This window comes from Mustelus asterias, chromosome 5 (genome assembly GCF_964213995.1).
Source record: "Mustelus asterias chromosome 5, sMusAst1.hap1.1, whole genome shotgun sequence".
Classification (NCBI taxonomy): domain Eukaryota; kingdom Metazoa; phylum Chordata; class Chondrichthyes; order Carcharhiniformes; family Triakidae; genus Mustelus; species Mustelus asterias.
Genome location: NC_135805.1, coordinates 114,698,829 through 114,714,093, shown reverse-complemented (window position 1 = coordinate 114,714,093; position 15,265 = coordinate 114,698,829). Strand labels below are relative to the sequence as shown.

Sequence of the window (15,265 nt, the reverse complement as noted above, 5' to 3'; positions counted from 1 at the left end):
CACCCACCACCTAAAGGGGTAAAATTCGTCCCTTTCTGTTACCATTTCAAAAAGCTCACTCCAGCATGTTAGTTAAATACAATTTCTCCTTCAGAAATCCATGCTGGCTTTTCGTAATCAACCCACATTTTCCCATGTGATTCTGTCCTGATGTTTATATAGAATCATAGAAACCCTACAGTGCAGAAAAAGGCCATTTGGTTGATTGGCTTTTGCTACCAAATAAACCTGTTGGACTTTAACCTGGTGTTGTTAAACTTCTTAATGTGAATAATAGGAAGCAGAGAGTAATGATCAATGGATATTTTTTGGGTTAGAGAAGGTTTTGTAGTAGTGTTTCCCAGGGGTCGGTATTGGAACACTTGCTTTTCAATATATATTAATGATTTGATCTTGGTGTGCAAGGGACAATGTCAAAGTTTAAAGAATACACAAAACTAGAAGTACTGTAAACTATGAAGAGAGGTATTGTGATGAGCTCCAGAAGGACATAGACAAGTTGGTGGAGTGGGCAGATAATGTTCAATGTGGAAAAGTGTGAGGTGGTGCATTTTGGTAGGAGGAACGTGGAAAGATGACATAAAATAAGGGGTAAAATTCTTGAGGCAGGTGGTGGGTGTAAATGTGTATAGACTAATGAAGGTGTAGGAGAGCGATGGCAGTTAATAAAGCTGAGGGCTTTATTAAGAGGCCCTAGAGCACAAGAGCAAGAACGTTATGCTGAACTAATACAAGACACTAGTTAGACCTCAGCTTTGGTATTGTGTCCAGTTCTGGGTGCCACACCATAGGAAGGATGTGAACTCATTGGAGAGAGTACAAAAAAGAGTTTACAAGAATGATCCCAGGAATTAGAAACTTCAGTTATGAGGATAAATTGGAACGGTTGGGACTGTTCTTCTTGGAGAGAAGGCGGCGAAGGGGAAATTTGATAGAGATATTCAAAACAATGAGGGACCTGGACAGAGTCCAGAGTTCTGGACAGAGATGGGAAGAAACTGTTCCCACTCAGAAGGATCAAGAACAAGAGGGCATAGATTCAAAGTGATTTGCAAAAGAAGGAAATGTGAAAAAGAGAAAATTTTTGCAAGAGAGTTGTTCAGGTCTGGAATGCGCTGTCTGGAAGTATGGTGCAGGAAGATTCAATCAAGACATTCAAGAGGGCATTATATCATTACTTGAATAGAAACAATGTGCAGGGGTATGGGGAAAAGGCAAGGAATGGCACTAAGTTTGGAGAGATGACAGCTGAATGGCCTCTTTCTGCAATGTAACAATTCTGTTAAGCAGGAGTCAGATAGGGTACTTTCCACTTGTCTGAATCAGCTCCAGCATTACTCAGAAAGCTTGACATTATCTAAACCAGCTCACTTGATGAGCACCTCATACATTCACTTCCTTCACCATCTCTGCAACATGGCTGGCTGTGTGTACCATCTGCAAAATATACTGCAGCAACACAAAGTTTCTTTGATTGCACTTTCCATGCTGCCCCCAATACCCTAAGCCACACATTTATCCTGACTTGACAAAAATGCTGGTTCTTTCCTTGTTGCCAGGTCAAAATCCTGGAACTCCCTACCTAACAGGACTCTGGCTAGAATGTACAGCAAGGTGGTCACACTGCAGGCTATGAATCCCCTGCAGGAAAGGAATGGGTGACCACCACGCAGAGCAAGAGGGCGAGACAGGCAGTGTAGCAATCTCCTGTGGCCATTGCCCTGAAAACAGATATACTGCTTTGGATAAAGTTGAGGGGGATGATCTCGCAAGAGAAAGCAGCAACAGCCAAATTTGTTGCACCTTGGTTGGTTCTGCTGCAAAGGGGAGGAATAAACAGTGTGGGAATGCAATAGTTATAGGGGATTCAATTGTAAGGCTAATAGATAGGCGTTTTTGTGGCCACAAATGAGACTCCAGGATGATATGTTGACTCCCTGGTGCTAGGGTTAAGGATGTCTCAGAGCAGTTACAGGACATCTGGAGGGGAGAGTGAAAAGCTAATGGGCGTGGTACACATTGGTGCCAATGACATTGGATAATAAAAAGGGATGAAGTCCTAAAAGCAGAATATAGGGAGTTAGGAATAAAGTGGAGTAGACTGACCTCAAAGATTTCAGGAATACTACCAGTACCATGTGGTAGTCAGAGTTTAAATAACAGAATATATTGAATGAATACATGGCGGAGGAGATGGTGAGAAGGGGAGGGTTTCAGATTCTTGGGGCATTAGGACCGGTTCTGGGGCAGGTGAGACCAGTACAAACTGGGCATGACCGAGACTGATGTCCTAGGGGGACTATTTGCTAGAGTGGTTGGGGAGGGTTTAACTAAAATGACTGGGGGATGGGAACCTATGCAAGGAGTCAGAGGAGGGGGAAATCAAGGACAAAAAGCAAAGACAGAAAGGGGAATAAGAAAAGTGATAGGCAGAGAAACCAAGGATCAGATTCAAACAGGCCTCAATGAAAAATAGTGGGGATGGGACCAATAATGTTAAAAATACAAGCTTTGTGCCTTAATGTGCGGAGCATTCACAATAGATGTAAACGGGTATAATATAGCCTGGATTATGGAGACATAGCGGTAGGGTGACCAGGGATTGGAACTGAACATCTAGGGATATTCAGAAAGGACAGACAAAAAGGTAAAGAGGAAGGATATTAACTCCAACAATGTGGAATCTATATGGATAGAGTTAAAACACGAAGGAGCAAAAAACATTAGTGGGGGTTGTATATAAACCCCTAAACTGTAGTGAAGCTGGGAATGTATTAAACAGGAAATTAGAAATGTATGCAATAAAGGAACATTTGCATGGGTGATTTTAATCTGCATATAGATTGGGAAAAATCACATCAGTCACAATACCATAGAGGAGAAATTCTTGGGAGTGTATATGGGATGGTTTTCTGGATCAATACACTGAAGAGCCAACTAGAAAGCAGGCCATTCTAGATTGGATATTGTGTAATGAGAAAGGAATAATTGGCAATCTAGTTGTGCAAGTCCCCTTGGCAATGAGCTCTCTCCACTCACATCGTCTGTACCTTTGAGACTTGATTACCTGTAAAGACTCGCATTCCAACCATTATTTTGTAAATTGAGTTTGTGTCTTTATATGCCCTGTTTGTGAACAGAACTCCCACTCACCTGATGAAGGAGCAGCGCTCCGGAAGCTAGTGGCTTTTGCTACCAAATAAACCTGTTGGACTTTAACCTGGTGTTGTGAGACTTCTTACTGTGTTTACCCCAGTCCAACGCCAGCATCTCCACATCATGCCTATATATACATACATCAGATTGCAGCAAGTTCAAATTTCACCACCGCCACCTACTCATGGACGATAATTTTAACAAGCTGGGATGCCAAACCAAACCTCCATGGATTGATAATAACAATCTTGTTGAAAGGAGAGCACGCAGTCTCTTAAAAAATATTTTAATTGACTGACCTGCATCCTGAAAGCAGATTGGTTGCCCACCACCAGACTGGTTGCCTGCTGTCAGACCCACCTTTGAAGCAGAAATGGACAGTTTGGCTCCCACCCACCAATCCTTGGGATTTAAAATTCCCCATTATTCGTCCCTGCAGTAATGAGTGGCCAAAGACAAAAAGGTCTGAAAATTTATGTGATAAGGCTTCATACAATTATAGCATTTTCATGATGTGCAAATGGTTCTAGGCCATTACAAAAGAATGGAATTACTGGACTTCAAGTGGACGCAAACATTAGCTTACCCATCGTTTACTTTCTATTAGCATCCAACTGTGGGCTGATGCATTTGTATTAAGTCATTAAAGTGACCGAGGTATTTCAGCATTCAATGCAGTTAGTGTATGTAGTACAGATCCATGATCTTGCAAACTTATTCATAAACTTTTAAGTACCAAAGTTTTCCAATCACTGCTCGGATTGCCTTTTAACAGATCAAAGTATAAAAGGGAGTGACTCAAATTGATCATGCCCCTCAAGAAAAACTTAATGCTAAACTTTAAGCATTGTCCCAGATGACCATAGGCTGTTCTCCTCCTATGAGGGTGAGAGTTGACTGGTGGTGATTTAACCTGAGGTTCATCACACCTCAGGTGAGGTGGGGGATGTGGGGCAGGGAGGGTGGAGAGAGATGTTGAGAAGGCAGGCCAGTACAGGAATTGAACCTATGCTGTTGGTGTCACCCTGCATTGCAAACTAGTCGGCCAGCCAACTGAGCTAACTGACTTTTGGAAGTTGGGAAGACAATCCCTTGGCGCAAAATTCCCATCCTTTGAACTGGTCTTGTAGTTACAGTGTCTGTATGGCTTAGCCAAACAATGTCTCCAGGATGTTGATGTTGGGGGATTCAGTGATGGTGATTCCATAAAATGTTAGGGGAGATGGCTGGACTCTATTACTGGAGATTATCTGGCACTCAAACCTTTTCACTGGCATAAAAAAAATTTGTAAATTCCACAAATCTGATTCTTCAAATCAATGCTCGCTGTTTGTAAAATGTAATTTGAACAGAAAGTACTGAAAACAAGCAAAAGAAAGGTGTATAACTAAATGCAAGGTTATATTTTGTTTGCCCAGAAGCAACTCCAGTCTTAGCGACTGGGGTGATATCAAGATTAGCAACAAATTTGTTAATACCACACACTGATCAATTGCTAAAATAAAAGATTCACGCACCTGATCGGCAAGAAAGTTAAACCAAACGAGGGTAATAAGCAATGAAGTGAGTTTAGTATTCTTACCCTGGTAATCTGCAGATTATTTAGCTGGTGTTGCCAATTCAGAATTGTTTCCATGCGGTAAACCCAGATGTTAATGTTCCCAACAAGGACACACCTTCCCACCTCACGAACTAGGATACAGAGGGCAGAACCCAGATCCTGAAGAAGGTTTTTGATTAGTCGAGGGTTCTGTTGGTCCTCAAGCACTGTAACAGCAAAGCATATGTCAATGCTCACAACTGAAAAAAAAACTAATAATATAGGATAAAATTACAGGTGGATAGTGCAGTGGTTTGCTCATACCTATTGGACATATACGATGAGAGAAGCATCCCTCCATTTTTGATAGTTACAAATGAGTTTAGGCAAGCATCAGTCCAATTTCTATTATTCCTGGGCCATTAGGCTGCTGGTGGAAATGGAAATTTCACATTTGTGGGATTTAAGTTGACTGGGAGAAATATTTTGTTTACCAGAGTAAGAATTTTATGCCAGTCCAACATCGGCATCTCCACATCTTGTTTACCAGACCCAGGGGTGGCACAGTGGTTAGCACTACTGCCTCACAGTGCCAGGGACCTGGGTTCGATTCCTGGCTTGGGTCACTGTCTGTGCAGAGTTTGCACATTCTCCATGTGTCTGCGTGGTTTCCTCCGGGTGCTCCGGTTTCAAGAACAAGAACAAAGAACAATACAGCACAGGAACAGGCCCTTCGGCCCTCCAAGCCCGCGCCGCTCCCCGGTCCAGGATTGAATCCTGAATCCAGGATCCCCGCCCAATTTTCCAGCCTATCTACATCCTAATATCCTATCCACCGAGCTGTCCCTCACAGCTACGACGCTTTGTTCATCACAACCTATTAACTCACCCCCACCCCCCCATTCCAGACCATGTGATCTCCAGGGAGAGGCGAAAACCCAGAGTGAAAACCCCAGGGCCAATATGGGGGAAAAAAAATCTGGGAAATTCCTCTCCGACCCCCTGAGGCGATCGAAACGAGTCCAGGAGATCACACCGGCCCTGATCAGAAAATGCTTCCCAACCCTATTCATTTCCACTTCTGCTTTACGAACACCATCTGAATTCTCTGTCCCCGAGACAGGTTCCCAACTATCCGCAGTCTCGCTCTGTACTGGCACCAGCAAGATGATCATAGAATGAAGCCTTGAAACGAGAAACAAAGAACAATTAGCCCGCGCCGCTCCCTAGTCCAAACTAGACCACTCTTTTGTATCCCTCCATTCCCACTCCGTTCATATAGCTGTCTAGATAAGTCTTAAACGTTCCCAGTGTGTCCGCCTCCACCACCTTGCCCGGCAACACATTCCAGGCCCCCACGACCCTCTGTGTAAAATATGTCCTTCTGATATCTGTGTTAAACCTCCCCCCCTTCACCTTGAACCTATGACCCCTCGTGAACGTCACCACCGACCCGGGGAAAAGCTTCCCACCGTTGACCCTATCTATGCCTTTCATAATTTTATACACCTCTATTAAGTCTCCCCTCATCCTCCGTCTTTCCAAGGAGAACAACCCCAGTTTCCCCAATCTCTCCTCATAACCAAGCCCCTCCATACCAGGCAACATCCTGGTAAACCTCCTCTGCACTCTCTCCAAAGCCTCCACGTCCTTCTGGTAGTGTGGCGACCAGAACTGGACGCAGTATTCCAAATGCGGCCGAACCAACGTTCTATACATCTGCAACATCAGACCCCAACTTTTATACTCTATGCCCCGTCCTATAAAGGCAAGCATGCCATATGCCTTCTTCACCACCTTCTCCACCTGTGACGTCACCTTCAAAGATCTGTGGACTTGCACACCCAGGTCCCTCTGCGTCTCTACACCCTTTATGGTTCTTCCATTTATCGTGTAGCTCCTCCCTACATTATTCCCACCAAAATGCATCACTTCGCATTTATCAGGATTGAACTCCATCTGCCATTTCTTTGCCCAAATTTCCAGCCTATCTATATCCTTCTGTAGCCTCTGACAATGTTCCTCACTATCTGCAAGTCCTGCCAGTTTTGTGTCGTCCGCAAACTTACTGATCACCCCAGTTACTCCTTCTTCCAGATCATTTATATAAATCACAAATAGCAGATGTCCCAATACAGAGCCCTGCGGAACACCACTAGTCACAGGCCTCCAGCCGGAAAAAGACCCTTCCACTACCACCCTCTGTCTTCTATGACCAAGCCAGTTCTCCACCCATCTAGCCACCTCCCCCTTTATCCCATGAGATCCAACCTTTTTCACTAGCCTACCATGAGGGACTTTGTCAAACGCTTTACTAAAGTCCATATAGACAACATCCACGGCCCTTCCTTCGTCAACCATTCTGGTCACTTCTTCAAAAAACACCACCAGGTTAGTGAGGCATGACCTCCCTCTCACAAAACCATGCTGACTATCGTTAATGAGTTTATTCCTTTCTAAATGCGCATACATCCTATCTCTAAGAATCTTCTCCAACAACTTCCCCACCACGGACGTCAAGCTAACCGGCCTATAATTACCCGGGTTATCCTTCCTACCCTTCTTAAATAACGGGACCACATTTCCTCCCACAGTCCGGAAAACGTGCTGCTTAGGTACATTGGCCATGCTAAATTCTCCATCAGTGTACTTGAACAGGTGCCGGAGTGTGGTGTCTTGGGGATGTTCACAATAACTTCATTGCAGTGTTAATGTAAGCCTACTTGTGACAATAATAAATAAAAACTTAAACCCTTAAGTATGCTTAAAGATGATGCCAATTACTAATGGCGTTTTATTTATGAGTAATGATTGTACTGATCTAAATGGAAAGATGAGGGCAAAGAATTTCAAAGAGAAAGAGAAATTTAAGAATTCCATCCAATTTTATTGATTTTTGAGTTGGAAAGGGAAAATAAAACAATTTATGTAGCATGAAATTAGCACAGTATTTCACAACTTTTGTCAAATCATTTATCTTCAATGCTCAAAGTTTCATAATGCAATTGTATGCTTTGATTATCCAATTGCAGAAAGAATGTACAGGCCATGGAGTTTAAAATTCCCCAGTGTCTCAGTAATTTGAAAATTAATTTCTAGTAAATATAATTTTGGATATAGCAACATAAAGAAGTTACAGTTTTCCATGTGTTCATAGAATCCCTGCAGTGCAGAAGGAGGTCATTCAACCCATCGAGCCCACACTGACAACAATCTCACCCAGGCCCTATCCCTGCAACCCTACGTATTTACCCTGCTAATCCCCCTGAACTAAGAGGCAATTTAATATGGCCAATCAACCTAACCTGCATATCTTTGGAGTACGGGAGGAAACTGGAGCACCCAGAGGAAACCCACATAGATACTGGAAGAAAACTCCACATAGTTTCCAAGACCAGACCCAAGACCAAAATTAAACCCAGGTTCCTGGCACTGTGAGACAGCAGTGCTAACCACTGTGCCGCCCACAAAGTTTGTCACTTTTAAAAAAATGGCAGCTCATAAATGGCAGCAAACAGCGTTTAGAAATCATTTTGAAAAATCAAAATCCACTGAGGAAGGAAGAGGAAAAAATTCAAAATGAATGATTGTAATTATTAATATATGACATGATAAAATCTACAAGTTGAATACGCTAGTTGTCTTTTACACAGAAGACTACTCAATGCGCAAGTTATACTTAGCATATAAAAGTGATTTCTACAGTCATCTCAAACGATTTCTTGGTTTATTCAGATAGCAAGAAGTAGTTATCTTTAGTGTTTTTTTATGTAATTATGTTTTTTTAACTAACAATATATTGAGAAAAATTGAATGGATTCAAATAAAACCCATGGTAATAATTGGATAATTCATAGCTGAAAAGACTTAACAGTAATATATTTAATATGACTTACCTGTTTGTGAATTTCATAAACAAACAGATGTGAAAATAAACTGCCACTGATCCAGAAGCAGAGAGGGAAAAAAAATATTCACTGAACCTCAACCACATCTGCCAACCTTCTGTAGGAACCAGTTTAAAAACAATACTGGAGAAAATAAAAGGGAAAAACAAAAATCTAACTCTAAAATCACAAGCACAATAATAATAAAGCACTATGTGCGGCTATGTATTGGGTTGACACTGGATTGCCAATCCTCATCGATTGTCCAGACCCTCCAGGATTTAAGGTTGATCTTCTGGACCCTGCTGTTGGCAACCCAGAAATCAAGTACTTTGTGTATGTAGTTCACGATTGTGTGTCCCATGCTCTAAGTTCTCACCCTATCCTGTCACTCAAGGAACTGCCTACTTTCAGTGTCTTAAAGTTTTTAAAGTTTGAAATTTTTCTTTAAGTTTATTTGTCACAAGTAGGCTTACTTCACTGCAATGAAATTACTGTGAAAAATCCCCAGTTTCAGTCACTCCCTGCTGGATTTTCTTATGCCTGGTTCTGCCCTTGAAAGAGGGCACCATAAAATACTAACCTGTTTTCTGTCTTTCAAAATTTCACTTCGAAGAATATCAAGCTTTTCTTAAACATTGAAAGATATACAGGTACATATTATTAAAAGCAAATTAATGGCAATATATAATAATGCAAGCTAATGCTCCCTGTTGCACATTTGTCAAATAATAGAAGAATAATTCACAAGTATGAGAATGTGGTTACAAGAGGAATTTGACAGGACAGCCACAGAAAATTACTTGTGCCTGTAATCAATGCTTTTCTTCAAATGGGAAAAAAAAATCCATATCCTGTTTAACCAATCTGCAACTGGTATGTAGTGGAAACTGTCCTTGAATGTTCTACTATTCAGAGATTATCTCGTTAGAGAAAGTGACCATGTTTGGAAATTTCCATAAGTGCCTGTGGGTGGTTTAAATATCATGTGACCAAGTGTCAAGATCTGTTGCAACAAGATCAAATTTGCACAAAAAATGGTGGATATATCCATTTCACTTTAAGACTCCACATTAATTACTGGTCTGAGATTGGGCCAAAGTCAGAGTAGGCCAATTTGGAGATGCCATTTCTTTTACAAAGCAATGTCTAGATAGACCAGGATTTTAGTGAATTATCCATCATATCCTTTATAAAAAAGGGTAAGAATCATCAGTTTCAACCATTGTAAGGGCACCATTGTCACCAATAGGAAAGTACACAATAAGTAGTGTTGAAAGCCAATTTTTGCATTTCAACCTGGGAATTCACAATAAACTGCACAAATTGGCTACTGTACTTCCTGCATTATAAAAGTAATGGCAGTAATGTACCTGGGAATGTTCCGAGGGCATGAAGGTGCTATAGTGCAAGTTTTCCTTATTAAAAACATACAGCATGCTGCAATACTGTTCTACTTGAAAATATACAAAGTCTCCAAGATAAAGTGATGCTTACATTGCAAATGTTGTCAGTACATAATTAGGTTTAAGAGTTCTGAATATAAAGATAAAACAAGTCTTGGGAAGAAGTAACCTTGTATAGATCTCTGCATTTCTAGTATGAGAAATAGATTTTACAAATATTTGGACATTTAAAGGGTTGTCAAGTTTACCTTTCCGAACAATCTTTTCCAAAATATTGAAGTAGTTCTTCTGTGCAGCTCCACTTAAAGAGGTCAACTGTGAATTCGCTATAAGCTGCAAAAGCTGTTGAGTTAAAAAGTTTTTTTTTAAAAACCAATCATGAATCTTATAGTACAGTAGCAATACTTTTTCTTTGCTACAGATCTTCAAACAAACATTTTGCCACAAATTTACACATGTCTTGTGTGAATGATTAAAGTAAGAGTTATAATGAAAATTAGATACAGAATTTAAACACAAAACATCCTTCCTCCTCAAAGTTCACTTTTGGCACATTAAAATTACTGATACAAGAATTAAATATATATCCCAACAGGAATTATAGAATGCATATTGACATAGTAGTAGTTCAAGAACAAGTAGTGCTTGGAGGCATCGATAGTTCATGGCGTTTAAATGTTGATACATAGAAAGGACAGGAGGAATAAAATGGTTGTTAGCTCAAAGGACAAATGCTTATGCACTTATTTACAATATCACTAGTAGCTGTATTTTATTGGAGATAAATGGTTTTCCAGTAGCAGTCATTTTCATACAACTGAAGCACATATCATCTGGTACAACAGCACTGCAGTTTGAACATGATATAGTTATTGCCACATCTGTTCAAATCTGAATCCCCTGAACTTAAGAGAACAAAGATAAAGACTGCATCAGGAGAATGGCCAGGGTGAGAGAAAGAATTAACCTATAATTTATAACATTTATATCCAATCTCCTAACACCAGCTTATAACACAGGTAATAAACAGTTCTTAATGCAACTGAAGAATAAATTCCCTGCTAAGTATTACATTCAGCAAATAGAACCATTATATAATTTCTTTCTTCGTGAAAGTGAACGCTCCCACTATGAGTGCTTTGAAAGAAAGAACATAAATAAATCTGTACGCTGTTCACTCTACATATATCAATTTATTAAAAAGACTCCACTGAGTGCATACAGCACTAGAAATCATAGAAACCCTACAGTACAGAAAGAGGCCATTCGGCCCATCGAGTCTGCACCGACCACAATCCCACCCCCATATCCCTACATATTTTACCCGCTAGTCCACGCGTCCCTGGACACTAAGGGGCAATTTTAGCATAGCCAATCAACCTAACCCGCACATCTTTGGACTGTGGGAGGAAACCGGAGCACCCGGAGGAAACCCACGCAGACACGAGGAGAATGTGCAAACTCCACACAGACAGTGACCCAAGCCGGGAATCGAACCCAGGTCCCTGGAGCTGTGAAGCAGCAGTGCTAACCACTGTGCTACTAGTTATATCACAAATTACATTGGAATATCTTTGCCCTAGAATTCATAGTTCTTTTATACAATATTATTTGTGAAGCCAAATGTCTCAGATAAGGATGAATAACTGCAAAATTAAAACTCATTTATCTGCTGATTTCATACTTAAAAAGTATGAATATTATCCAAAATCTGCAATTAAATTAGCAATTGACAATTAAATTGCAGAAGATACGGAGACATGGGATTGAGGGTGATTTTGCGGTTTGGATCAGGAATTGGCTCGCTGTAAGAAGACAGAGGGTGGTGGTTGATGGGAAATGTTCATCCTGGAGTTCAGTTACTAGTGGTGTACTGCAAGGATCTGTTTTGGGGCCACTGCTGTTTGTCATTTTTATAAATGACCTGGATGAGGGCGTAGAAGGATGGGTTAGTAAATTTGCGGATGACACTAAAGTCGGTGGAGTTGTGGATAGTGCGGAAGGATGTTGCAGGTTACAGAGGGACATAGATAAGCTGCAGAGCTGGGCTGAGAGGTGGCAAATGGAGTTTAATGCAGAAAAGTGTGAGGTGATTCACTTTGGAAGGAGTAACAGGAATACAGAGTACTGGGCTAATGGTAAGATACTTGGTAGTGTGGATGAGCAGAGAGATCTCGGTGTCCATGTGCATAGATCCCAGAAAGATGGCACCCAGGTTGATAGGGTTGTTAAGGAGGCGTACGGTGTGTTAGCTTTTATTGGTAGAGGGATTGAGTTTCGGAGCCATGAGGTCATGTTGCAGCTGTACAAAACTCTGGTGCGGCCGCACTTGGAGTATTGCGTACAGTTCTGGTCGCCGCATTATAGGAAGGATGTGGAAGCATTGGAAAGGGTGCAGAGGAGATTTACCAGGATGTTGCGTGGTATGGTGGGAAGGTCTTATGAGGAAAGGCTGAGGGACTTGAGGCTGTTTTCGTTAGAGAGAAGAAGGTTAATAGGTGACTTAATAGAGGCATATAAGATGATCAGAGGATTAGATAGGGTGGACAGTCAGAGCCTTTTTCCTCAGATGGTGATGGCTAGCACGAGGGGACATAGCTTTAAATTGAGGGGTGATAGATATAGGACAGATGTCAGAGGTAGGTTCTTTACTCAGAGAGTAGTAAGGATGTGGAATGCCCTGCCTGCAACAGTAGTGGACTCGCAAACATTAAGGGCATTTAAATGGTCATTGGATAAACATATGGATGATATTGGAATAGTGTAGGTTAGATGGGCTTTAGATTGGTTTCACAGGTCGGCGCAACATCGAGGGCCGAAGGGCCTGTACTGCGCTGTAATGTTCTATGTTCTAAAGTTACCACATTGTGACCAGGGAAAGGTAGCCCAGGGAAGGATAGCTTCAGTTCATTTGTGGCAGACAAAATGTGTTCATAATACATGCAATTATAATGTTATTTGAAAAACTAGCCATAGTAATGCAATCTTCTTGGGAGCAACCCAAGCCAATTTACATATTAAATTTTGCAACCCAATTTATTCATACTTATGTCCTAAGTATTTTTAAAAATCTGAAAGAATGGAATTTCAACATAATGTGGTGCTTTGCTCAAATATAAATTTGTTCTTTACAAGGACACCAAGTTCAAAGATAAACCTACTTTAACAACATAGTTGAATCTTCTCATGTCTTGAATTGCACTTGAAAAATCCAAACGATTAAAAGCTTCTCCCAGTGTACAATAACCATGCCTCTACAAATAAAACAAAAAAGTTAGAACATTTAAAAACAGGAATAAAAATTAAAGTGACAATAAAGATTATACAGAACATTAACCTACTTCTCTGGTGCTTCCTTTGTGAACATAGATCCACTTTTCCTGATAGAAGTCTGAAAAACATGAAATATAAATACATTTTTGGAGCCCACTTTCAAATCTCAATCTAGTTTCCCCATCCTCATATTTCCATTTTGGCTCATTTTCCCCATCTACTGAACAGATTACCTAATGTTCAGAATAGCTTTCCCTTACATATGTCAAGGCTAAGAATCTCAAAAGATATCATTTTTCCACAGCCATCTTACAATTTTATTGGATCAATTACAGCCAAAAGTAGCAGTGGCTTCTGAAGCAAGATCAATCACCAAAAATATCAGCCTAGCACGCACATTTCTTGACCTTCCTTGCAGCAAGAAAATACCTGGAGGCGCAATTTTCCTCTGGCAGTTGAAGAGTCTTAGATGTGGCTGAGATGAGGTTCTTCACTGCCACGCTGGATTATCCCACCTTTAGCGCAAAATATCATAGTGCCTGCTGGGAGCACTTATCCCTGAGGACACTGATTGAAAATTAGTGACTCCAAGCAACCAATTTAAAGAAGTTGCACACCAATATTGTGCTGGCCAGCATTTCAATTAACAACGTCACCCAACAAAAGCCAGAATCTAATCGTCTGAAGCTTGGAGTTAAATATGTTAAGTAGCATGAAGGGCCCTTCCAACTAGTCCTTGTTGAAGGGATCGTGAGCCATTTACAGGTTAGTTGGTGCAACTGTGTGTGTTTTGGAACTTTCCTATACTTGTCTAAAAAATTCAGTAGTCTACAAGAAGAGTTTTAGTTGAAGTACATTTTTGTTCATTTGAAGACCTGTGCTAAAATAAGTGGATTCTAGTCATAGGCAGCTTACATGTTTTCCTTTTGCAATTAAGCATTACCAGGGAAATGACAAAGTGCCATGGACATCACATAAGAGGGAAGAAGAGTTCTTAGCAAGAAATCATATCCACCAAGGGTCTTTAGGAAACAATTCTTTTACTTGAACTTCAGCAATGACCATCTGCACTTCAATAACGAGATTGTGACCAAAATCTACTGATTGCTGCAGTTGCAATCTTGTCTGGGGCTTCAAGGCTGTGTGTCTTATTCCTTCCAGGCTGCTGTTGGAAATGTAATAATATATGTCTTTAGTTTGCAGTTTACTGTTGCATATTGAGGACACAGGAGGCTGTTAGCATAAAAAGATACAGGTTCAATCTTATTCTCTCAAGTTTTCACAAATTGTAGGCTTCCTCAAGGTGTAGGGTGTTGAGTGCATGCACATTGTTTTGAACATGCTTCATATGACTTCTGCTATTTCCTGAATGGAAATGGGCAGCTTGTGTGCAACCAGGCATAGTGTCTTATACAGATAAATGATCATTATTCTGACAGTAATCAAGAGTCCGTCACTTCTGTGGCAGTACTTTGTGCCAGCTGCATTTTATGCCCCATGGCAAGCCAAAAGAATGGCTACTGTGTGGCAAGGATTATCCACTCATGACATGGCTCCTGACTCCAGTCCAGAATCCCCACTCATGGGGAGGCCTTAAATAAGGACCACGCTGCCACAAGGAACATTAGGAAATATCATTGATGCCCTCAGGAAACAGTCTGCTGCCTGGACACCTCAAGGAATCCCGTAATACTCAGCTAAACAAATATCAAAATTTGTTTTACACAAATGGCCATTATGACCGGTCAGCCCTTGTTGCCCACCCGTTAAGCGAGAATCAATAACAACAGCAAGAGGATAATGTGCAATAAACAGTACTGAAAAAAAAATCAAGGTACTGGAAAAAGGAAAGTGGGATCAGAGTAGTACTGGAACAAAGATCATTCCACACATATTTTTAAAAAAATCAACTGTTGGTAATGCTGCTTCCCACATCTTTTTTGTGTTTCTTTACTTATTTCATTACCTTCTCCTTGTGCTTTGCACCAGCATCCCTGTAGTGA

At 40.9% G+C, this 15,265-nt stretch overlaps 1 protein-coding gene across 1 annotated transcript in view; it reads right to left on the bottom strand.

Moving 5' to 3' along the window:
* fbxo25 (F-box protein 25) overlaps nt 1-15,265 on the bottom strand; it is a 38,639-nt gene that overhangs the window by 11,026 nt on the left and 12,348 nt on the right. The window contains 4 exon segments of the mRNA XM_078213225.1: nt 4,739-4,923; nt 10,238-10,331; nt 13,151-13,243; nt 13,331-13,380. Of these exon segments, the coding sequence (XP_078069351.1) occupies nt 4,739-4,923; nt 10,238-10,331; nt 13,151-13,243; nt 13,331-13,380 (422 nt within the window).